The following is a 26785-nucleotide window of genomic DNA, read 5'->3' as shown; positions in this document are numbered from 1 at the left end:
TCACTTCCTTTAAAAGGGTTTGACAAATAACTAACAGGGTAAAAAAAAGATCTTTAGGACAGAAAAAAAAAAAAATATATATTATATTGAAATGTAAATGTATTAAATCTTTATTCTTGAGAAATGTTTTGTTTGTATCCTTTTAATTATAAAAATAAAAAAATGATAAATAAACTGCCACTTTTTCATGTTAGAAGTTCACTTAATTGTAACATATATAAAAATAAACAAACTAATATGATTTCCATTTGAAAAATTGAGTTAAATAATAATAATGGAGACATGAAATAAAGTATTGCATTGATTGATAATCCCATCTTCCTCTCATTCTGCAGGGAAACCGAGGTCGAACCGGGGTAGTTGTGGCTGCGTACATGCATTACAGCAACATATCAGCAAGGTAAGACGTGCAGACAGCGTACTGTCTGTGTTTATTGAATTAAAGGTGCTCCTCTGAGCACTTATTATGGAAAGACCTTAATCCCACATCACAAGACGTGTTAGGTAACACATGAGCGGGGGGCGATGGGAAAAACAACTGCTGAATAGCATCACTTTACAAAGGCGGATTTGTCTCAAGAGTCGAATTAAGTGCTGATCAAATTTGTCCCTGATGCAAAAAGTGTATTCATGCTATTTTTATGGATAAAAAGCTTCCAGTAAATTCAAAAGCACATTTAAATACTTCTCCTGGAAACCAAAGACAAAGATGCTTATTATGAATATGTTGTTGTTTTTTTGTATTGGAGAAAATGACTTAAACGTTTACAATAATAAGTGTGCTTCTTTTGCCTCTGCAGTGCAGACCAGGCTCTGGACAGGTTTGCCATGAAGCGCTTTTATGAAGATAAAGTGCTTCCTGTGGGTCAACCCTCCCAAAGAAGGTCAGTGGTGCTTTGTTTTCCCCATCTGACCTCTTATCTTTGTGCTTTATGAGTTTGACCCTCATTATGAGCGATCAGCTTCAGCCATTGTTCAGATTTATGAGCTTCACCTTCCTGATAACACAGCCCCAAACATGCAAACGATGCCTGTATAGTTTTGCTAGGTTAACTAGTTGTACCCTATGGCAGTGTGGTATGTCATTAACAGTAAAATTATTTGATGTTGCGTAATCTCTCCAAAGATTTTTAAGCACCTCATGTCTGATCTCGTCTCAGGACCACCACTATTGTATATGCAAATTACATATTACACTTATACACTTTCACTACAGCTGGTCTCAGATCAAATGTGCTCAAATTATTGCTGCAGTCGCAGCTCAACTCACTGCAATGGCAGATACAAGGATAAATAATACCATTTTATTGGTAATAATTGGTAATAATTTTTTTTCTGTGTTAAAAAAAATATTTGATCAAATAAATGCAGCACTGCTGGGCATAAGAGACTTCTTTCAAAAACATACAAAAAATCAAACTGACCCCAGACTTTGCATGGTACTATGCATGTCTGCATAAATATATGTATTTTTGTATATTTTTCTTTAGTAGGTAATTAATAATTTATACTGGAATGTTTTTACCTGTCCAAATTCATTCTCATTTCTCAAACGCTCAAATCTGCACGTACTAGCTGTGGAAGATGTACCTCAGAATTCCTTAAGAATGACAATTTCACAAATATGTGCTGGAGAGACGCTGGAAAGCCATGTTTGGGATGCTGGCCGTTTGTGATGTTATTTCCGGAGATATAAATAGACATAAGTGGTTGCCAGTGTCATCAATTCTGCTGTTTAGCTCTATATGTACAGTGGAGTCAAAAACAAGACCAAACTTGGTTGTTTACACATTTCTAAACAAGGATAGTTATGAATTATGTGCAAAAAGGAATATTTGATACTTTGCACTATTATTAGGTCACTAATCAAATAAGCAAAATAAGTGACATTGATCATATGACTCTTTGCTTTGACAGTCAGATGTTCTCACTTCCATTGAAATGCTGATTGTGAATGAAAAATGATATATTAAAGAAAAGAATGTACCATATAAATATTTTCACTAGTAGTTTCACAGATTTTTCAACTCCATTGTACAGTTTCATATCCAAAGGCACTGATATAAGTGTATGTACGCTTTGTGCTTTAGCACACACCCCTACACACCCATTTATGCCTCATAAGGGAACACTTGGCCATGGATGCGCAGCTTTTACAGAATCAGGCATTCCATCTGTGTATTGAAGGACTGGCACTTCAGGCTTCATTAAAACTAGATTTCATTGGGGCACATACTTGCACTCCCTTCATGGAAAATGGAAAGGCAGAGTCATGGTAAGAGCTTTGCTCCAGGAGGAAAGAAGCAGCGTATGATTTCTGCCGTTCTGCTCTTCTGGAATAGAGGGGCCCTGGAATAACTGAATGTTCATGGGAAACCAGGCCTCGGGCATTTGGCCAGAAAAATGCAGAAGTGCTGATCACTGTCCCTCTCCTGGGACACGGCCTCAAACTTCAAGAAGAATTTTTTTTTTTCTGTTTATAAAACATCTGTGCTAAGGGATTGGACACGACTGCAGATCAAAAAGTCTCATTACCCTTAATAATCTTCACAACAGTTTAGATAGCATGTTATGTAATATTACTTTCATGAATATGTATTTGAATTTTGAATTTATTGAGGATAGCCCCTTGAGATCTCATTTTCAAGGGGGTCCAAAAAACGAAATATTACAACATAAACAAGACAATCATACAAAACATGTACGCAACACATACACAAAATAGAAGACATGCTCAACCAATCCCCCATACTCACAGCAAGATTACTAAACAATCGATGTTATACATAAACAAAATCAACATAAGAAAACTTACTAGCATACACATGTTAATTTAAGATGAGAAAATAGAAATGACCTGAAGCAATAAAGGGAAGTAACAGATCTCAAAGATTGGGGAAGATTATTCCAATTGGAAGGAGCTTTAAATGTAAAAGACCTATGTCCGACTTCACTAAAAATTCTGGAAACAAAGAAAAAAGTGAATAAGAAGATCTATATGGAATCAAATACTGTTTCAGATACCAAGGACAATCATAATAAACACATTTATTATGATTTAGGGTGTAACCAATTAAGCATATCATACATATGACAGTGATGAGTACAATATGGACACCTTAACACAAATCTACACAGAGTTATAAACCACATTAAGAGGCTTCAAATATCAGAGGTATTTTGATAAACTATATCAGCATAATCAATAAGAGGTAATATAACTTGAGAAATAATTATTTTCCTAACTTGACACGTTAAACAATTAATTGGACGATAAAGTAAGCGCAAACCATATGTTCTGTTAACAATGTAATCAATTAATATGAGTCTTGAAAGTAAGTTCAGGGTCAATCCAAAGATTAAGATATTTAAATGAATCAACAGCCTCAAGAGATAAACCCTCATCAAAAGTAATATTCAAATCAAAAGAAAAGGAATGGCACAGACGTGTGCCAAATAACATACAGCAAGACTTCAGATTGTAAAGAGTTCTGGATTTGCGACAGATCAGAATTAGTTGTGTTAATAACGGTGTCATCAGCATAGAGATGTACAGAGCAATTTAAACATATTTGAGATAAATTATTAATAAAATAGAAAAAAAGTAGTGGACCTATAGTAGAACCTTGAGGAACACCTTTTTCAACAATCAAGAAATCAGACTGAAAACATTGGTATACAACATATTGGCACCTATTATGCAAGTAAACATTAAACCAAAGAAGAGCATTCCTAGTTAAACCAATGGAAGACAATTTATCGAGAAGATGATTGACCATATCAAAAGCCTTTGAAAGATCGATGAAAATGGCACCTGTGGCTTGGCCTTTATCAAAGGATGAGAACACATCATTTGTTAATTTTAAAAGGGCAGTAGAAGTGGAAAAGTTGGATCTAAACCCCGATTGAAATAGCGAAGGAATATTTAGAGAACTAATATAAATAGATCATTGTTTAAAGATTTGTTTGTAATAGAACAAAGGGCAATAGTTATTCACATCAGATGAGTCTCCGCCTTTGAACAGAGCAGAACTTTTTGAACATAACTTTCGCTTGAAACCCAAGACTTTCACACACTCAGCGATTTTATACAACATGTGCATCGGTGTTTCCGAAACAGGTTTCAGTAGTCAATAGCAATACCAGTGAAATCTCATAATTTAATGAACGGTTGCTGCAGCAAAACTAATATGCTGTTAAAATGGTTGCTTATTTAAAAATGGTAAAAATATAAATATACAGTAAATATTAATTATTCTTATTTTTTGTAGACACATTGCAAGCATATACTGTTCATGGTAACATATTACAGTATGGGTCAAATTGTTAACATTGTTAATTTATACAATGTTAAAAAAAAAAAAAAAGTATCAGTATATATAGTATATATCAACCTTAACCTATAATAATAAATACTGTATTGTTAGTTCATGATTTTTACTACCATTCATTATTTTTATTACCATTCATTTATTACCAGTTCATTATTATATTAATACTTATTGTGCATTTTTATTATATTATAGTATATGGTAACACTTTACAATAAGGTGTCATTTGTTAACATTAGTTTTAACTAATGTGAACAAACAATGAACAATACATTTATTAAACTATTTATTAATCTTTGTTAATGTAAGTTAATAAATAGAGTTGTATATTATTTGTTCATGTTAGTTCACAGTGCATTAACTAATGTTAACAAGCACACATCGTTATTTTAATAATGCATTAGTAAATGTTGAAATTAACATTAACTAAGATTAATAAATACTGTAGAAGTATTGTTCATTCTTAGTTAATGTTAACTAATGTAGTTAACTAATGTGAACTAATGAACCTTATTGTAAAGTGTTACCTAGTATATTTAGAAATTAACATCAACCTACCTTAATAAATGGTGTAAACATATTTTTAGTTCATGTATTAATGCTAAAGTCATGAACAAATGTTAACAAATTGTTATTTATATATATATATATATATATATATATATATATATATATATATATTTGGGTGCTTTTTTTTTAAGGGAAAAGGGTCGCTAAAGGGGTCTGCACTGTTGCTAAGTTGGCAACACTGTGCATCTCCATTTCTCCAACTATGGGTTGGGCCACTGGTCAAACAGAAAATATGCTTCTTGCTTCTGATTGTTATTGATAATTTTTATTTTTTTAATTACTTGATACAGAAGTAGTAGTAATTTGATATCCTTCTTCGCATCTCAATCCTCCCCAGCTGTCTGTAATCATGTGTGAAGTGTGGTCCACTAATTTGTTTTGCTTATGTTATTTCTGATAATTTTTTGTTTTGCTGTAGGTATGTGCAGTATTTCAGTGGTCTGCTCTCTGGTCACATCAAGATCAACAACAAGCCCCTGTTTCTGCACCACGTCATCATGCACGGGATCCCAAACTTCGAGTCCAAAGGAGGTGAGCTGACATGCTCTGACTGTTGGCCATTTGTCAGCGATTGCTGGAGGTGTTGAAGGCAGGTTTCAGGGGTTTTTCTCGACTCCCACTGCTTTTGACGCCTCCCTGTCAGACTGACAACATGCTGCTCTATTACTCACACCTCAGGTGATACGATCACAAGAGGTCAGCACTAAATACAGGTGTAGATGGGGTCCAGAATGTTTTGTGATCTGATCATTGAAACCAGAGTCAGAGGTAGTCAGAAACACGTGACCGCATCGCATTTGTAGTGTAAATGAATCCATTCTCCCTAGACAGTGACTTGCAGCTTGATTCTCAAATCAGTGGTACATAAAGGTTTCCAAGTGGTCCGCAGAATAAAAAATAGAAAAAAAGGATTAAAAAATAAATAAAGTCAGTACCAATAGCCTTGTGGCCAAGTGCACCAACATATAGTGATATATTATTATTATTATTATTTTTTTAATCTTTTAAATTATTATTTTTTTCTGCAAAAACATGAAGATATTTAGAAGAATGCATTCAGTAGGGTAAGTCAGTAAGTCAGTAGGGTCTGAAACAACTCTGGTATGATATCAATTAGCCTATGCAATAACAATATACTAACTTTTATATGTTACATTACAAAATTTCATTTACATTGTATATAGAAATGATACATTTACTTTATTCATTCATTCATTTAAAGTGGTTGAAGTGGTTATTTTGTGGTCCAACACCTTTCAAAATTTGAGAACCACTACTTTTAAAAGAAAACCATCCAATCAAAACATTTAGAACTATATACATTCAGTGTCTTAAGTGTGAGTAATGTCAACAAGTTTAGTTAATTAATAGAAGGTTAGCTTAAATTATGCATGTAGTCAGGACATCTCATACACTCTCTTCGACAAAATCCGATCACATGTATTCTTAGGAGGTACATTTGAACATTATACATACATCTGTGAACATTATAAAAAGTCTTGCTTTGTATATCTTGCGAGATGCATGTTAATACTGGGTATAAACAGGATCTGAGGGAGTTATAGAGACTCTAAAGTTTTTACTTCAAAATTAAGACGAGATGAGCTCTTTAGATACTCCACTTTTAGAGCTCTAGTAACGCATTCTTTGTTCTCTTTCACTTTCTCTCATGGTTTCTCAGGTTGCCGCCCTTTCCTCAAGATCTACCAGGCAATGCAGCCCGTCTACACATCTGGGATCTAGTAAGAAACGCCCCATGTTTTCCTACACAGTATTGCTCATGCTTCCCTGGCATGTAGCCCAGCCTTCAAGACGTCCAATCACAGGCTGCCCTCTTTGTCTGGGGGGTTTCTGAATCACACGCACTCAGAGCCCACATGTGCTTTTCACATACATCACTGAACTTGGCCGCTGTAGCTTCCTGCATACTCTCAGACTGCAGCTGTGTTGTTATCAGTAGGGATTACCCTTTCTGTTAAATGAAAATACAAAGTTTGGCAGCCATGCATTGATAAGTTTAGGCTAATGTTTATGTTTAATGTGGATTTTTTTGTGGTTAACGGCTGTGTGTCTGATTGATGATTGCAGTAACGTCCAAGGAGACAGTCAGACCAGTATCTGCATCACCATTGAACCCGGCCTGCTTCTGAAAGGAGACATCCTGGTAAGAATGAATCCCCCAAATCTGTCAAAAAACATCCAAGTCATATTTCATCCCAAAATAAAGAATAAAATAAAATCAATGATTAATTTTAAAGACAATAAAGACAATGAAGTCTATTTTACGGACGTATGGATCTGACATATTTTTATGACAGCTTAATATATTTTCACCCCAGTGTATGCGTGTGTGAGTTTTTGTTTACTTTTATTGTAATGTATTGTGCTTTTGCCCTTATTTAAATAATAATAATAATAATAACTTTGATTACAGTAATTTTCACTAATGTATGTATAAAAACAACATATTTTTCTTAAATATATACATGCATGTGTGTATTTATTTATATATATATATATATATATATATATATATATATATATATATATATATATATATATATATATATATATATATATATATATATATACATAATAAATATATGCAGTACACACACATATATTATGTAAACAAAAACTTTTGTTTTGGATGCGATTAATCGTGATTAATTGTTGCCCAGCACTAATCTAAATGCAATTTCTTATAGTTTTTCTTTGATTTTGGGTTAAAGATGATCTATTCAGAGTTGAATTAAGACCACAGAAACTAGTTCTTCCTCCATTTATGGGCATTTCTCAGAGCAATAATAAAGCAGGATGTCTAGAGGGGCATCCATCAGACCTTCATTCCTGATGAGAGCCACTTTTCTCGGCATGGATTTATTTGCATTTTACCTTAGAAAGCTTTTTGGAAGAGAAAGCCAAAAAGAGCAGAGTGCTTTATCATCTGCCATAATGCTGCACTTGTAGAGGGGCTCTTTCTCTGATGGGCTCTATTTCAGAAGTCCTTAGTAAGCAAAATCAATCAGAGCTGATCTATAGAGGACTCTAACCTGAACACGAACCACAACATTTCACTGCACTTCTGCCAGAGCATATTGAAGATCAATATATACGCCTAGCACGAAAGAAAAAAAAAAGTTTCCCTTGAGGAACAAAGGGGTCCAAATGTTTGAGATACAACTGAAAATACTTCTATTTTGCAATATTTCTCAGTATTTGGTATCGTATGTGCATCCCTTTTGCTTCATCTCCATCATGATTTTATTGGGGTATTTTGTATTCTCAGGGAAATGGCTTGTTTTTAAAAGCTTCATTTTGTTAATTGTGACTCACTGAGAAGCATTTTCCTGAGGCGGACCCCCATGTGTGCGGCTGAGCCTCTGCTGCAGTTTGGGTAAACCGCAGGATGCTCTGCCTGCCCCCATCTTTCTCAATTCGGTCGTGTTTGTTTTGTTTCACTCTCCAAAATGAAAAGCTGTACATTTTGTGTCCATCTTACCCAAGTTAAGTAGGTTAATTATAGTTATTTTGGGCAACAGAAAGAGGGATACAGTTTCCTCAGTGGCCAGTGAGGACATTTTTATGTCCTTGTCTGGGTTTTGGAGAGGCTCTGTTGTTTTACGTACTTTCACTATACTGACATCTCTGGCTCTGCTTCACCATGGGAGGGCGAGGCGACCAGGATCCAAAACCTCTCAAACAATCCGTTCCAAGCCCATGGACAGAAATTTCTGTGCTGAATGTGCTTGGGTTGATGCGAGATTACGTATGAATGATTTGCCATGCTCTAAAAGGAATGTTCTAAGTTAAGATCTACTGAGAGCACGATTACCACAGAAAGGCATTTTAACTCATCCCTCACCTGAAAACAAAGCATAAATTGTGGAAACAAGTTTAAGTGAAGCAAACTCCACTCACAGGATGTATACTGGCAATGCAAACCAGAAATGCATCCTTTTAGAAAAGTAGTAAGACAATTTTCTTCACGCTCCAGACAACTTATATATAACAAATAACAATTGCACATCTCTGTTGTAAATCTTTAAAAGTGTTGCTACATTTGTATGAAAGTTACTGTAAATATTTATTATTTGTTAATTATTTATCTATTATTTATGAAATCCTCAAATGGTGTTTCTATTTATTTATTTATTAATAATAAAATATTTGATTATTATTATTGTTTTAATTATTTATTTGCTTATTAACTGTATGTATTTGATTGATTTATAACTATTTAATAATAATAATATTTATAATCATTACTTGTTAATAATCATAAGAAAATATTTGATTGTTTTTATTTAATTGTTTAACCATTTATGTGTATATGTATTTGATTCATTAATAACTATCATTTGTTATTAATAATTTATTTATTTATAATCATTATTTGTTAATAGTAAAACATTATTTTATTATTATTGTTGTTTTTATTATTTAATTGTTTAGTAACTATTTATGTATGTATACATGTACTCGATTGATTTATAGATATTATTAATGTCAAAATTATTTTTAGTGATAATCAACGTTATTTTAAATTAAACTTAACTTGTGTTTAACCTGGAACTTTTATGGTTGTTTGTAATTGTAATGCTTCAAGCTTCTACTGGTATGACCTTGACTTTTTCTGTCGGGCTGGAAAGGAGCATATTTTCAGTTAGTAATAGTGTGTAATTTCTTTCACTGTTTCCGGTCTGTTTGTGTTTCACCTGTTGCTGTAATGTGACGTGTGGATTCTCATGTCATCCACAGCTCAAGTGTTATCACAAGCGCTTCCGCAGTCCGTCTCGTGATGTCATCTTCAGAGTGCAGTTTCACACCTGTGCTGTCCACGATCTGGGCATCGTCTTCGGCAAAGATGAACTAGATGAAACATTTAAAGGTATGCTGGATTTGCCTCAGTTGAGTCTTGCATAGCCCGATGTTTCAATATGCTCTGCAATCTCAAGCTATGTTTGGTTGGTGTCGTGTTGTTTTGTTTGTTTTAATTAAATCAGCTGTATTGATGACACCGGCTTGATCGGTCCATTTCTTTTTTCAGATGACAGATTTCCTGAATATGGAAAAGTGGAATTTGTCTTTTCTTTCGGCCCAGAAAAAATCCAAGGTAAGAACTCTATTTATTGTCATTCATGTTCAGCTATTAAATAAATCACAGAAATTTTGTAAATATAACACAAACTGAGCCTAGAAGCTTCTGAGTGTGGATGGTCTGTCATAGAAATGGACCACCTTGAGAATGGGCCCAGTGTTTCTGTGGACTACAATACCCAGGATCCTCTGATTCGCTGGGATTCTTACGAGAACTTCAACCAGCGCTGTGAAGATTCAGTGGAGGGTGAGTGAAGCTGTAGTCTCATTATCAACAAATGACTGGAAATGATTAGACTTTCCCAAAAGTGGAGCCAGAATGGTAGTAAACCAGTTCTATTTTCGCTTCAGACAACTTTAAAACTACTAGTTTTATGTATTTATTTTTACTTTATTATTAAGAAAATATAATAAACACATTCGTTTTTGTTTATTTGTTTATTGTAAATAAAAAATATTATACTTGTATACTATTTTTGTATTATTAATAAATAATAAATTAATGTTATTTATTAATTTATTCGCAAGTCAACAGTTTTATTCAGCATTATTTGGATGCTTTCCTAATAAACATCTGCCTAGTCTGTAGACATCTACTTTAGCTTATTCTATTATTAACTTATGATGGCCACTCAGAGTTCACATACTTCAGTGTTTGTGTTCGGGTCATGTGTCGGTCCGACATCAAATCATCAGCATTCACTGGAGTTTTGTGACAGAGCTGTTTGTGTACACGTCTCTGATAATCTGTGAGACTGATTTAATCAGATGAGTTTGTAGTGCTGATCACAGAGGTCGAGTCGAGTTCACACACGCACACCACCGTGTCACTGGAATTGTCCTCACACCCTTGTGGTCTAAGCTGCGAGCCTCCTTATTTTAAGTTGTGGTGTGCTTCTGGTCCTCAGACATGTGATTTGTTGTCCCTTTTTGAGACATCCTCATTTGGTGGGTCAGCTCTCTGGAGAGCGAAAGCCAGAGTGAGGAATGCAAAGAGGAAATGTATGCAATTCTGTTGAGGTTTGGATGGAAGTACTACATATGCTTTAGTTTATATACCTTTTTACCTTATTTGTGATAAAATGTTTTAGTTACATAAAACTCCAACTTTATAGATTTTGACTAACAGTAATGTGCAAGATTCAGTTGCTCGTAGAATATACTAGCCATTTGTAACACCAGAAGAAATTGCACTCAGTACTGCAATTTATCGATTGATTCATTTAAAAGGTATAAAATTTTGGAAAAATTGGTGCTTGCTTAATATTAATGGTTCTTAGTATTATCGATCTCGGAAACGGTTTTGCTATTTAACACTTTTGTGGAAATATATGTACATAGTTGTCTTTGCTGTCACTTTTGATTAATTTAACGTGTCCTTGCTGAATGAAAGTATTAATTTCTTTGTTTCTTTCTTCCCCACACCTTTTAATGAGGATTTCCACAAAAATATGAAGCAGCAAAACTGCTTTTAACATTGATAATAAGAATGTTTCTTGATAAGCAAATCAGCATATAAGAATGATTTCTGAAGGATCATGTGACACTGAAGACGTATGATACTGAAAATTCAGCTTTGCATCAAAGGAATAAATTACATTTTAAAATATATTAACATAGAAAGTATTTCACAATATCACTGTTTTCGCGGTGTTTAAAAAAAAAAAAAAATTCTAAATAAATGCAGCCTTGGTGAGCATAAGACATATTAAGAACATTAAAAAAATCGTACTGACCCCAACATTTTGAATGATAGTATATGTACTACAATTTGTATATTAAATTCATATACTGAAAATCTGATCATGCAGTATTATTATTATTAAGAAATCATCCTCAGTGCTGCAGTGGTTACATGTTGTATGTTTGGAGAACAGTAGAATCTGTTCACCGGCACCAATAAATGGTGATTTTAATCAGATTTTGTGATTGTTTTATGCATGTGGTATGCATCAGAAAGGACTGAGGGTAGTCTGGAGGCTGATACGATCCCAGTATTGAATAGAGAACATCCCACAGAGCCCAGTTTCCCTGTGGGCATTTGACCACAGTCACTCCACACCACCCTGTGTCCCAAGCCTCCATTCCTCTCGTCAGCTTCCTGTGGCATTTGGTGAAATATTCCAGGCGTTGGCTGAGAATTGTGCAATTCATTCTGTGAGAAGAGAGTCAGACCAATCCTGTCCAGTCACAATGTCAAAACGGATACAACTATAAATTATTTTGTCTTCGAAAACACCCATGCGGCGTGTTTATGTTATCTGTTCGACAACTGATTACTGCAATCCAAAAAATACTTTTAAAACTGTCGAGACTGTATGGTCGTCTTATTTTTAATATCCCTGGGGTCAAATTTTAGGAGCTCCAGTCAGTTTAGCACACATTTAAATTCTACTCTGTTCTCTTTTGAAGACATTTGAGATGACGGGCTGTAAAGTCTGCCACCCTCTTGACCAGTCCCTGCTTTAAATAGGGCAGGCAGAAATAGGAGGCTCTTGGCTGCCACCAAGCTGCTCATTGAGTGCCCACCCCTGCGTGCAGAACAGTCTGTCTTCAGTCAGTAGGACTGCTGAATGGAAAGGGCACATTTGCAAATGAATATGGATGCCTATCACATACTCAAACATCTCCATTGAGTGACTGCGGCCAGAGGATCGACTCCAGAGACATGATAAGCAGCCAGACATTATGCCTTTGTGCTTCATGTGTCCCGTCTGCTGAGACTGAAGGACTGACTGACATTGTCAGAGGAGAGAATGACCGATAGACCAAGAACTGTGAACTCGCGTCATCATCAACGCTGTCCTTCCTTCACTGACTCTTTGCTTGATTAGATAGCTATTAATGTTTCATTTGCTAAAGTCTGAAGTATTTTGAAAACTAGACAGTGGAAATGGTTAATACGTAATTGTGGCGTGCAGCAAATTCCCATTTTCATAAAGAAATAGTTCACCCACAAATTAAAAATTGTCCTCATTTTCTTTCCAAATCCCTGATTCTGTCAATTTTTGTCTTTTTTGCATGATATTCACGATGCTCGTTTCAATACAATGAAAGAAGAGGTCATTAATTAGTTTGAACGAATGAACTAACGTTCATTCATTCATTCATTCATTCAAAGACACTACAGGCGAAAAGGCTAAAATAATAGATATCACCATACTTTCCCAGTTGATTAATCACAGTACATTAAGACAAATGTTCTGTTTTACAAGTTTTCTCAAATGTAATGTTTAAATATTTTATTTAAATATTAATTTGCAAACATTTCCAGAATCAAAATTTGAACATTGGATAAAACCTGGCTTAAAATATTTTCAATTTGTTGACATATTAGAGTAAAAGGATTTTACTGCGGGTATTTTAGATATTGCTTTTTACCACTTAGCAATCAGAAAGTGTTTTAGGAGTATGTTAAATAAAATTAATCTATTTATTAATATCTAAATAAATAATAAATAAATCAGGCAAATAATATATGAACATTAAAATCAAATGAAAAATAAAGATTGTAATAAAACTGCAAAGTTTGGTCTTTAAATGCATATTTCTTTAAATATATGTATTGTAATTTACATTTACAGATGCCAAAAAAGTGTAATAGAATGAAAACTGAAATGTGTATATTGAATGCTTTCTTTCTATGGAAGCAAAAAATAAATAAATAAAATCAGTGCATGAAAACTGTAATGTCTTGCTTAAGCTCCAAAAGTTACACTTGTGTGTCTTGTACTCTAGTCCAAGTTTTCTAAAGCCATTGTTTTGCAAAGCTAGCAATAGCTGTAGCTTTGTTTGAGGGACAGGCTGAAATTTAAAATGTTATTTGCATGAGACGCTTTAGAACTGATGTTTGGGACTGCTGATGTCAAACCCTGCGTGCCGTGGCTTGAAGCTTCCTGCTCTCAGTGTACACAAGTGCAAATGAGACATTTCATTTTCTCACACAAAGCTATTTTATGACTTCAGAAGATTTGGAATTTGGAATTTTGGAGGTTGATTATAATATATTGTAAACCATCATCCATGTTTGTAGTATAGACAAGAGCAGCTTGGAAATCCTTTTCTTTTGTGTTTTCTGATTGAAGAAAGTCAAAGAGGTTTTAGAACAACACAAGTATTGATGAAAAACATTAATTTTTGGGCAAATTATATTATTGCTGCTTATATACTTTGAAGAATTAAAGCCATGCAGTGTTTTTTCCTTACAGTACTAGAGAAGTACTAAGTACTAAGAATCTTAAAACTCACTCAATCTGGACCGAGCGCCATAATTAGAGCAGCCCACAATTGAAAGGACAGCATTTTAAGATAATCCTGTCGGCACCAATAGCCTCGTGGTTAGAGCGCCGATATATAGTGCAACTGTGCTCATAGCGACTCGAGTTCGATTCCGTCTCGAAGTCCTTTGCCGATCCTGTCCACCGCTCTCTCCCCGCAATGCTTTCCTGTCAGCTCTCTACTGTCCTGCCCCAATAAAGGCAGAAAACGCCCATAAATATAACTTAAAAACTAAAGATAATAATCTCTTATTATTATCTCTTCTTGGATGCTAATAGCTCAGTAATTGATGTCTTATCTGCTTCATGCCTCGACCACAGATAGCACTTCGCTGTTTAACAGGAGCTGCTGGCAAGGTTAGAGCAAAACAAGGCCAATCTTTTCTGGTCCACTGATATTTGTACACCTCAGAAACCACAGATACTACATTGCCTGCCTCAGCGCTGGGCTGGAAGCCATCAAAACAGCTTTCAATGTCTTGTTTTCAAAGCCAAGTTTGCTGTCATGAACATTTAGAATAATATGCATTGTTTGGTTTAATATGTTCTGCAAGTCCATACAAATGTAATTTTGATAATGTGATGTTTCTGAGTGAAATGGAAAGTTTGAAAGGGATTGTGAAAAGTGAGCAATGGGATTTTTGTAGATACTCTTCTCGCATAGCGTTATTATTGTTCTTGGCAGGTCAATATTAACCCCTGTTTTTGATTTTGATATTTTGATTACATATAAAAAACATATGTTACAAATTACATATGTTTCTACTGAAGTGATTAAACATAGTTAAAAATGTATTAATCTTGTATAATATGAAAAAAATATGCAAATTACAGACAGTATACATTTTAACTTTTAATTAAAAAAAAATTATATGACTTTAATCTACAAACTATAATATCTATTTGAAAGTTTTGAGCAAGATTTTTTTTTTTTTTTTTGAAAGAAATCTTGTATGCTCACCATGGCTGCATTTATTTGATCAAAAATATAGTAAAAACAGTAATATTATGAAATATTATTAAAATTTAAAATAAGCGTTTTCTTTTGGATTTTCTTTTATTTATTTATTTTTATATTATTATTATTATTTAATTTTTTTCCAGTGATGTTAAAGCTGAATTTTCAGGATCTGTTTTTTTTTTCTTTTCTTTTTTCTCAGGATTCTTTGATGAATAGAAAGTTAAAAAATAATAAAATAAAAATGTTTTCAACATTATAAATGCTACTTTACTGTCACTTTTGATCAATTTAATTCATCCTTGCTGAACAAATGTAATATTTTTTTTATAAAAAAAAACAAAAAACAATCATACTGACCCCTATTACCTAACGGTAATATTTATTATAATTTGTATGTAAAATTCACAAAAATTTTAACTTAAACTCTTGCTGTTGATTGCAAAAGCCCATTTAGTCCATGAAGAAATTAGAATTGACACAGAATTGCAACATTCAGTAACCATCCAAACACAGTGCCAAGCCAACATTAAACAAGTGAAAGGTGAGGACAGGCGTTACGGCTGTAAAAACTATCCCTCTATCCGTCAGCGTCTTCGCGGTGGCTCTGACTCTTGGGGTTCAGCTTGAAAGGCTGGAGGGGAGTCAGGAGACTGAGCCGAGGCCTTGTTTACATGGCCTCCCCATATTTGGCCGGGGCCCTGCCCACAGCATTTTTGGGATGGTTGGGTAAGAAAAGAGTGATGACGGGGAGATGACAGAGATGTTGTGTGAAAAAGAGCCAACTCCTCCAGCCTGGATACCAAAAAGCCTTTTTGTTATCAGTCACTAGAGGGAGAGTGACAGAGCGAAGAGTCTCTGTTCACTGCACACACACGGATCAGACTGGATCGTACTTGTTACTGTCTTTTTTGGACCGTAAAACCCCAGAAGAGGTAGAAGAAGTGTTTGTGGAGAACTGTAGCTGATCTGCTCTGAGGTAAAGTTGTGTGAATGATTTGTCCTTCACAACTTATGGTCAGTGACTTGTTGTGTCAACCACAAATGGATTCTTCAAGGAACATCTCTGTGAAGTTTTTAAATAATAAATTCCTTGTTGAATTTTTGTTGTTGTTTAAATCATAGATTGCAATAGCTTGAAACTTTTATTGTTATGAATGAATGTATTTTTCCTCCATTTTACTAGTGTTAAAGGTGAAATTTGTCAGAAATTATTTTCTCTGATTTGTCTCCCAACCAGAATGTTTGAAAATCAGAAATATCACTTTTTACATAATTCCAAATTATTTGGTGTCATTATCATTTTGCTTTATTTGAGATAATTTGATACATTTGTTTTATTTATTTTTTGTTATATTTTGTTCATTTATTTATTTAATCAGTTAGTTCGGTTTTATCTTATTCCATTTTATTTGAATTATATTTGAAATATTTTATATTTGTATTTGTCTTGTTTTCTTAAAAATTTAAATAATAAACTATTTTATGAAATAAAAATTAAATAAAAATAAATAGGATTTTATTCTTGGATGCTAATAGTAACCCTAACCCTATTCCTAACCCTAACCCTAACCCCATCATAAATAAATATATATTTCTATGAAATTGTATTATTATTTTTTTATTAAATCAGTTAATTGGCTGCTAACACACACACAGACACAAAACCTCCTCAGCAGTGCATATCCACTTCACAGTAAAACTTTTTCCCTAAAAGGTCACTCAAGGCCACGGTCAGATTTTTATTTTAGTAAATGTGACCCATTCTTTAATATACATGAAACAATTGAAGAACTTTTATTTTTCAAGATTTTAAGTCAATATATTTCAGTCAAAAGTGCAGATATTTGACAAATCATGTGCCAAAAGTACGATTACACCCTCATTATTTTTGTTGAAGCATAATATGAAGTTTTCCAAGGCTGCTTAACTTCCAACAATTTAAATGTGTTTTCAAGACTGCTAATGTACTTAGTTAGAATTAATGGGAACCTAACAGGTTTTGATTGTGCCTTTTAGAAAAATTGCAGTGTTTCGAATAAATCTCACTGGCTGCATTTAATTTCACCAACTCAGTATTTTTTCCCAAGGTTTTGCAGGCACAGCTGATTTCCTTATTATGAGTCTAAGTGCGGTTAGCACATATTTAAGCTAAGCTCTTAAACAGAGCGTCGACTATGGTTTCATCACAGTTGTTGCAGGATTGGTGTTAGAATTGCGTTTTGGAGTTCAGCTGTGTAAAGCTGAGCTTTATTATGGTCTATTTGTGTGGCTTGCAGTCTAACTGTTACGTAATAAACGTGTCTACACATCAAGCTGGCTTCAATTAAACCTTCTTGCGATGGGCGGCTGGGCCTCTCCATCTCGAATGTTGTTTAATTTTGTGGCTAGAAACCAGTAGCTTTGCCAACAAAATTCGACAGTTAACCCTTTCAGCAAGCTGTAGTTTAGTTCTCAGCAGTGTCGTCAACAATGCTAGGCTTTTACTGTCACCATCTGTTAACACATGACACCAGAGGTGCACTTTTCGTGTTTCCCCTCTGACGGATTTAACTACTTGAGGCTGTTTGTTCACGTGTGTGGTCTTCCGGATGTTTTTGTCGTGTTGTTTTGACTCGGTGGCAGAAGCTAAGGTTCGTGCACAGATAAGTTGGAATTGGAAATATGGAAGTGTCCACTGCAGATGATTCCTGATCACATTCCGTGATTGGAACTGTCTGTAGACAGGATTCTGCTATGGAGTAATGTTGTGTTGGCCTTTTATACTCTTATTGATGGGGTTAGTAGAATGAGGACAGGAAATGATGATGATGATGAGAAGATGCCGAATGGGATTGGGAAATGCTGAACTTGAACGCCTGTCACCTGTAGGAATGTACTAACCACTTACTTTTGGTGAGTAATGCCTTAAAAAAAAATCACAAAAAATTAGAATATCAAAAAAGTTCATTTTTGTTACTTATTTCAAAAAGTGAAAGCTTCATATATTCTAGGTTCATTATATGTAAAGTAAAACATTTCAAAAGTTTTTTTTTTTTTTTTTTTTTATGATTAGAGCTCATGAAAGTCAATAACTTTTTATATGAAAGTTTCAATTTTTGAAATAAGTTACAAAAAAAAAGAGAAAACCTTTTCACGATATTTAAATTTTTTGAGATGCACCTGTATATATAAAAATAACCTATTATAGAAACATATATTTTTCAAAATCCTTATTACTGGAAAATTGTAATATATACTTCTCAAAATTCTCAGTAGTGATTTAGATTGAATTTTATTACTGCAATATTATGTTTTTGAATCAGAATAAATTATAGACATGATGTGCAAACACTATGATTTATTAATATAAATATACATCTATTATATCTTATTTAAATATAAATCTTTTAAGGAAAAAAGGTATGATATTAAGATTTTAAGATTTTCATCGTATTTACAATTTCATGATTATTAAGCTTTCCTCCTATATATGTGTGTGTGTGTGTGTGTGTGTGTGTGTGTAAAAAATACAATTAGAAGCATACATTAGGAGTGCTGTGCAGTAACAAGTAAATTTTTTGCTTGCATTATGGTAGTGAAAAATGCTGCTTGCGTGTCTTGAAAATGTTACAGTTCGGAAAAATTGGTTTCATTTTCTTTAAGTATATTATAATTTCTTTATTTTTTTGAGGAGTGAAATATGACCTGAACATGTTCTTGACTGGTTTTGTAAGATTTATCCAAACACAAAAGAAACAAATCTGTGCTGCATCCTATTTACATCCAAACCGTGATGCACATCTGACACCATGGATCTAGTGTCATGAGATGTGTGCCTGTTTTGTCTCAGATCTCTGCTTTATGCATACAGTACGAGTCCTAATCATATACACAGGCTTTAGATTTGTCCCTGTGTATCTCAGGGATTAGACTGCTTTGATTCCAAACTCATTGCATAACATAGGAAATGTCAGAGCTTATGAAAGGCCTGTGTGCACATCATGCCGAGAATGTTCCTGAATCGCTCCTCCAGTTTTGTGAACACAGAGACTCAGTTGTTCAGCGTGTGTCTGCCGTAGGCTGTTTTGTCAGGCTGTGTCTAGGGCCTTCAGGAGGATTCACATTTAGCCAATCATAACATTTGACCTTTGACCTTTGCCTTCACACCCACGACATGCCCACAGCTGCTGTCCAGACCCCTCTCGCCTGTCGTCCGCTCACTGGATCTGTGTTTGTCTTTAGGTTTAACTACCGTGCAGAGAAGAAACGCTCTCTCGTGAAGAGAGGAGGCCGATTAAAACTCCACCTCCGCTCTCCTCCACTTTACAAGACAAGATTGTACCGTTTCTCCAGCATTCCAGAGGCCTACGCACATAGCTCAGCACGGGTCAGATATTCCCCCTAAATAGCTCGCACTGACCTGTGACAGATGGCGGTGATGATATTTATGAGACCGAGAGTCCAGTTATGTGTGCCCGTCTCCCATTAATGCTGATTGAGAAACCCTTTGGGGTTTACTCACGCAGTCACTGGTTTATTAGATGCCTGGGGCCGCTTGCACAAAAGGTTTAGACTAGTCTTTAAAGTTAGTCATCTAATTTTTTTAATTTAAGACTGGTCACAATTTTTTTTAAATCTCCGTTGAAGTTGGTCAGACTAGTTTTTAAGACACTGTCTTAACATAGAGGCTGAGTTTATGCAACTGGCCCCTGGCCAGGGCTCTGTATGTAAACTTTTAATAGAATCATGTTTCCACAAGGACATAAGGACAAAGTTACTATATAACCTGCCAAATAAATTCTTTGTTCAGATATGCTGCTCTTTGCCTGGAATCGGTTGCAAGAAATACTATACCTTACCCTGTAAGAAATGACTTTTTGAAGTTGTAAATAAAAAGATTATTGGCTCTTTAGTGAAGATTATTTCAAGAAATTCTATTTCGGTGTTTCTACTTCCAAATTTTGCATTTAGTTCAGTGTGTTTCACAGGAAGAAAAAGTAAAGGTAAATGTGAGTTGAGTTGAGATATAGCAAATAAATATTTGAATATCGAGACAAAAAGATGAAGTCGCACTTAAATGTTTGGCTTATTTTGTGGTGAAGACAATAACAAAAACAACAAAAAAAGAATTCTGAGATGTAAATTTGAAATGGCCGACAAAAGTCCGAATTCTGAGTTTAGTTCTTGTAATTCTGATATTCTTTTCTCAAAATTATGAGAAAAAAGTTAGAATTCTGAGATGGAAACTGTTTACAGCTAGTGTTAAATGGTTGTTTTCTTCGTTCTTAAACTTGGCATAAAATAAAAATTCACATTGGGTATTTTTTAACTGCATGTTATTGATCTTATTGTGAATGATTCATTCATGTACATTTCATTTTTAAATAATGAAAATTCAAAAACATTGCAACTGCAAATGCATAAATAATCCAAATGAATGTGCATTGCCTTGGATCGTGAGATATCAGAGGCTTCGTGTGAAGACAGATTCTGTGTTTACGATGGAAGTTTTGTCTAGTTTCTTTGCATTTTGAGTTTTTGGTGCTAAAAAGGTACTTAATAAGGAAATAATCCTTGGTTCAGTACCAAAATCTTTAGATTCTGAGATGAAATATGACCCAGGCATGTTCTTGGCAGGTTTTTGTGAGATTTACCCTAATACTTTGGATAACTAGCAACAAGCCTAGGCATAAATGTTTTGTCTGGAGACGCATTTTTAAATGCAGTTGTAGTTTTCTGTAGCAGCTTTACTAATTATCCCTAAATCCTTAATGAATTGTGTCATCAATTGCTTTAGGGATGGATCTTTTCTCTAGCCACAGGTTTTATAAGTTAACTACAGATATAGTGAAAAGCCAATTCTACATGCGATACGTTCATAGAAACAGGGCTACATGTGAGGGGAACCACAACATGCAGTTTCCTTCTGATTTTCAAAGCGCCTCATTTAGTTTTCATTCAGTAATTCATTGTTTTGGTTCTTGGACTAATGATGAAGTGTGTGCTGAGGAGCTGGTGTGTGCGGTCTGTGTGCGTAAGTGTGTGGAGCGAATAGCCCGGGCCAGTTCTCAACCGCAGTCAGCCACTGCATGCCTATCAAAGAGCCGCCCTCGCTTCGCCCGCTCGGTTCCCAGTACTTTGAGAGGGGCGTGATTGCTTTTCCTTAAAGGCAATGTAAGCACCAATGAAACGTTACCCAGGAATGGCCTCTCGCTGGAGTCACATGGAAAGCTGCGTGCATGAAGCTCAATGCCTGGCTTTAGCACAGTGTCTTTCTCCGATTGGGATCCAGCAAAACAGGGGAAATATGCCCAAAATCTCATCTGGGTTCGTATTCATTTAGACTGCATTCAGTTCTGATTTGGTTTTGAGATTCAGTTTTAGGACTGACTCTCAAGTAATGAAAATTGTTTCAGTTTGTTGAAACCGTTTAGTTAAGATCAGTACATCCAAACTGTTTTCATAGTAATGCCTAGTTCCTTCATGAAACTCTAGATGGCGCAGGCTGATGGGTCTTAACGTAACTGATGATTGGTTCATGTTGCATACACCGCCAATGAGCTTGCTGCTTTACATTTAAATGGCTGGTAAGCATCTACTTGAGCATTTTACAGTGTGCTTTCAGAGTTCATCTGAAACCCTCCGCCTTCCCCAGCTCCACCTGTATAGATCGGCTACGGGTTATTTTATATGCTATTTGTGCAGCAGTATGTGTTAAACTCGCACCATCTCGCCGTATGCAATCTCTAAAATCTGATTTCAGACCACAGATGGATATGGTTTACAAGAGGATTGTAAAAATGTCAGATTTCATGTGGCTTTTTGGTGTTTAGATTACAAACAACTAAAATGATTTGAATCAGATATGCCAAAAATCATTGTTTTTTTACTGCCTGTCTGAACCAAGATGTGAGATTATATTATTTTGAGGTGGTAACTGCTTGTGGGAATTTAGTTGGCGTTGATGTGGTGAGGTTCTGTTCATTTTTTCTTTTCTCTGTGCTTTAATCACACACGGCTTTCTCAACTCGTTCATCTCTGCCTTTATATAAGAGGCCCATCAAAAGCATCTTTAATGCATATTTAATGTACTGCACTTACCTTATACAGGCTCCATTACCAGAGTGCTCTTGTGATGAGCGTCTGTGAAGTCAAACACAGCACTTTGTCTTCTTCTCAAGTGCTTACACAGTGTTTTCTCAGCAGCTCTTGACCAGAGTTACAGTGACCGCACATTTCATTAAAACTTAAATCACATTCATATTGCTTTAATGGCGTAGTACAAAATGCTTTTGTTGCATTTTATATACATTTTATTTAAAAAAGCATCTATTACTTCAGTCTTCAGTGTCACATGATCCTTCAGAAATTGTTCTAATATGCTGATTTGCTGCTGAAGAAACATTTCTTATTATTATCAATGTTGAAAACTGTTGAAAACTTTCTTTATATGAATAGAAAATGTGCATATATGTATGTATGTATGTATGTATATATGTATATATGTGTATATATATGTATATATATATATATGTATATATGTGTATATATATGTATATATATATATGTATATGTATGTATGTATATATATATATATGTGCATATACCATAAGTTTCTTATGCTCATCAAGCCTGCATCTATTTGATCAAAAATACATAATGTAATTTTGTGAAATATTACTGCAATTTAAAATAACAGTTTTCGATTTTAATATACTTTTAAATATAATTTATTCCTATGAAGCAAAGCTGAATTTTCAGCATCATTGCTTCAATCAATTTTGAATAAATGTTATTCTTTTTAAATTTGTATTCAAAAAAGTATCACAGGTTCAAAAAAAATATTAAGCAGCACAACAGTTTCATCACTGATAATAAATCAGCATATCATGATGATTTCTGAAGGATCATGTGACACTGAAGACTGGATTAAAGGTCACAGAAATAAATGATATTTTAAAGTATATTAAAATAGGAAAACAATATTAGAAATTGCAATACTATTTCACAATATTACTGTTTTTTTTTTTTTTTTTTTTTAATCAAATAAATATAACTTTGATGAGCATAAGAGACTCCATTAAAAAAAACATTAAAAATCTTACTGATCCCAACACACACACACTAAATACTGGGGTAATGGCTGCTGAAAAATCAGCTTTGCCCACCACATGAATAAATTATGCTTTATATATATATATATAAATATATAATTTTTTAGTTTTTTTAATTGTAATTATATTTGACAGTATTACTGTTTTATTGTATTTTTGATCAAATAAATGAAGCCATCATGAGCATAAGACTTTATTTTAGTGAGGAAGCACTAAAAGCAGCATGACAATAATTTGGTTCGAAGTAATTTTTTATTTCATAAGCAGTCTAAGGGCTGTTGCTCAGTATGAAGGTTTTTCAGGTTTGATGTCCTGTCTTTCCACGTGCTAAAGCAATCACTGGTGAGCTCTAAGAGTTTACAGCACTTAAATTGTTCAAACATTGCCATCGTTTGAGAAAAGCAGCATGTAAATGCAGATGAGATAAGATGAATTAGCTGTGATCTAAACCACATTGGTTCGCAAGGGTATGATTCAGCTGTGGGAGTGTTTTGGCAGCAGGAGTTAAAGTGATGATCACATTGTACGTTTTGATTCATGGCAGCGGGTGTTTGTCATTACATGATATCAGTCGTGTCACATTGTCAGGATTTCTGTTTGCTGACTGCTGGTCTGTTTCTGACTGACTTACACAAACATATACAGTACATTCATTTCCTGCAGATGTACCATGTGAAGTTTGTACAGTCCTTCCGTTAACTTTTTTTTTTCTCTTTCCTGTTGGTTTAATCTCATTCCATGTCCTTGAAAGCTCAGACTATCATTCACAGAGCAGCAGCCAGAACTATTGATCTTTTTTAACATTAAGCACATATGTTTAGATGAAAGATATGTTGACTATTAATGAACAGCTCGAACAAAGAAAAACCCCTTCCCCATGCCCCATAAAATTTTAAGTTGGCTCAACTTTTATTTTTTATTTATTTATTATTATTTTTTTACAGTGTAGGCCATTCAAGTCTTCTTATCATTTTTACTGAGATTACATCGACAAGTATTTTATTTTATTTTTTTTATTTATTTTATACAGGCTACTGTATTTTGTTTTAATTAATGTTATTTCATTTTTTTTAAGCAGTAGGCCATTCAAGTCTTATCTTTTTTTTTTTTTTTTTTACAGAGATGACATTGACAATTTGTATTTTTTTTAAGCAATTTGCCACTCAAGACACTTTTTGTAATGTTCTATGGCTTAAGGCATTTACGTACAACACCGTTAATGCATCAACCATTGACTGACCAAAAGTCCACATCTGTGAGGTTATGTGAAATCAGATAGGCCTACTGTTTTGCCTACTGACTATTGGGAAACACTATAAAATGCACCCCCCCCACACACACACACACACACACTCACACACTCAAAGCCCCCAACTGCCTGTGCTTGTAAATCTTAATAAGGTAAGGCTTCTCAAACAATGTTAAATATAATATGCCAGTTTTCCATTCTGGCAAAAATTAGTACCATGAAGTCATAATGTTCAGGCCAAAACAGGTAAGGGGTGTTTTAGGCACATTATGAAACTGTGGTAAAATCACTATAAAGGCATTAGAGTAGATTATTGCTTGTATGATACAATAGCAAGTGGAAACAAAGCAGCTGAATAGGTTTTGGAGCAGAGCTGCAGTGTTTATGGATGCACATTATTGACGTTGGTCCAGTGAGAGCCCTAGAGTGTGTGTTTGAGAGGAGATCTGTTCCAAAACCTACTGAGCTGCCCAGTTGTAAACTGCCTACATAGACTGCTGCCTTTTAAGACCTCATCTTAACTGTAGGAACCTCACAAGTCACCGATTTAAAAGGCTCTACATAGGCAGCAACTTTCTACAATCTACATCAGAAAGTTGTACAGTTGATTTTGTTAGAATTTAGACTTTGCATGTTGCAAAGATGACATTACACATTTAAAAATATATATTTTAAAAGTTCAAATTTTAATAAACTTTTTAGCATTATTTTTGGTATTAAATTCATTTTGAATCAATTTTTTTAAGTCAACTTTAATTCTATTGCCATTTTTAAAAATTAATTCTAAAAAAGTTTTTTTATTACGTTTTATATTTTATTATTATAATATAACAATAATAATGCTAATTTATTTTTTATAAAATGTTTTATATTATTTTAAACATTTTACCAATATTTTTGGTATTGACTCAATCATAATCTAATTTTAAAAAGTCTATTTTTCATTATATTGAATTTTCTGAATAATATTTTTCCTATTGAATGAATTATAATCTAATATTAAACAATTATTTTGTTTAATTATATTGAAACTTTTTTCTTTGGTATTGAATGAATTGTAAAGTAATTAAAAATATTTTTGGGGCATTAAAGTATTTATTAATAAAGAAATCTTATAAGTAAATTGTTTAATATTAATATTTTTTTTGTTCTTATTAATATTGAATGAATACAAGTTATTTATAATTACATTTTTCTATTTTTAACTACATTTCTCGTGTTCTATCTTCCATCTTGGTAAGTTTTTTTTTTTTTTTTTTTCTCCACCACCACAGTGCACTGTGGGATTACCTTTTCTGTAAAAGATACATGCTGCTACAAAATTTGGCCAAAAGAAGATATCTTTCTGTTAGAACAATCTTTGTGTCATTGAAATGATGCCTTTAAATGCTGCTTTTGTAGGCATCTCACTTGGTTTTGGAACAGAGCCAGGGAGTTAGTGAAGGATAACAAGCCTGTCCGACAGAAAAAGCCCCAGTGATGTCACTCTAGTAGACACCAGACACACAGCTGGGCAAGAATAAATTCACGCCCACCTCACTAGGGGTGTTGTACATCCAACGAGAAGGAAAGAGTAATGTCATCTTCAGCAGCACAGCTCAATTGGAGTTAAAACAGGAGGTGGAGAAAGAGGAGAGAGCTTTCTGATGCAAACCTACTCCCACAGCTCGCTAGTGTTGAGCTGCTAGAACTCGAGAGCAAGAAACTTTTCACAACTCTATTTCTTCTTGGACACTTACAGATCTGTGCTCTAAGGCAGGTAGGAACGTCGTCTTGTGCCTCTTTTTATGCTTTGAAAAATATCTAAAGCACTTTAGCTTTTGTTCACATGCTGCTATTTTTATGGGTGATGATTAGGAATGAATGCAATCTGGGTGTGATATCACCCGTGTCTGCAAACAGGTGATAAAAAGCGCTCCGAAATAGAAGACGATTGCTTTTTCAAGAAAGAGGCGTGTCTGATTCCACATCGAGATGGCAGATTCTAATGACAGCGACAGCTCCTCTGATGTCAGTATATTAAGTCATGAGGTGTTTTTAAGGTGTAAATAAAACATGAGATCTGGTCTGCTCATCTGAGATGTCATGGATGAAGTTTTAACCTGCTGAGAGGTTTATACGAGGTGACGCTCTCCTCCGTTGTGCGGGGTGGGTGTTATTTTGGAGTACTAGAATGCTGGGAAATGTTGGAAACAGCTGAGGGA

The 26785-nt window shown here is 34.3% G+C and overlaps 1 protein-coding gene across 10 annotated transcripts in view; it reads left to right on the top strand.

The window, feature by feature from the left end:
• Positions 1–26785, top strand: part of LOC306877329 (tensin-1-like) — a 230367-nt gene that overhangs the window by 170818 nt on the left and 32764 nt on the right. For all 10 annotated transcript variants that reach the window (XM_079429036.1, XM_079429033.1, XM_079429039.1 and 7 more), the window contains 8 exons: positions 336–400; positions 801–884; positions 5320–5432; positions 6583–6643; positions 6990–7065; positions 9663–9792; positions 9952–10017; positions 10132–10248. In XM_079429036.1, coding sequence (XP_079285162.1) covers positions 336–400; positions 801–884; positions 5320–5432; positions 6583–6643; positions 6990–7065; positions 9663–9792; positions 9952–10017; positions 10132–10248 — 712 coding nt within the window. The remainder of the gene's footprint in view (positions 1–335; positions 401–800; positions 885–5319; positions 5433–6582; positions 6644–6989; positions 7066–9662; positions 9793–9951; positions 10018–10131; positions 10249–26785) is intronic.

This window comes from Barbus barbus (genome assembly GCF_936440315.1).
Source record: "Barbus barbus genome assembly, chromosome: 11".
NCBI lineage: Eukaryota > Metazoa > Chordata > Actinopteri > Cypriniformes > Cyprinidae > Barbus > Barbus barbus.
This window is presented reverse-complemented; position numbering and strand designations above follow the sequence as displayed.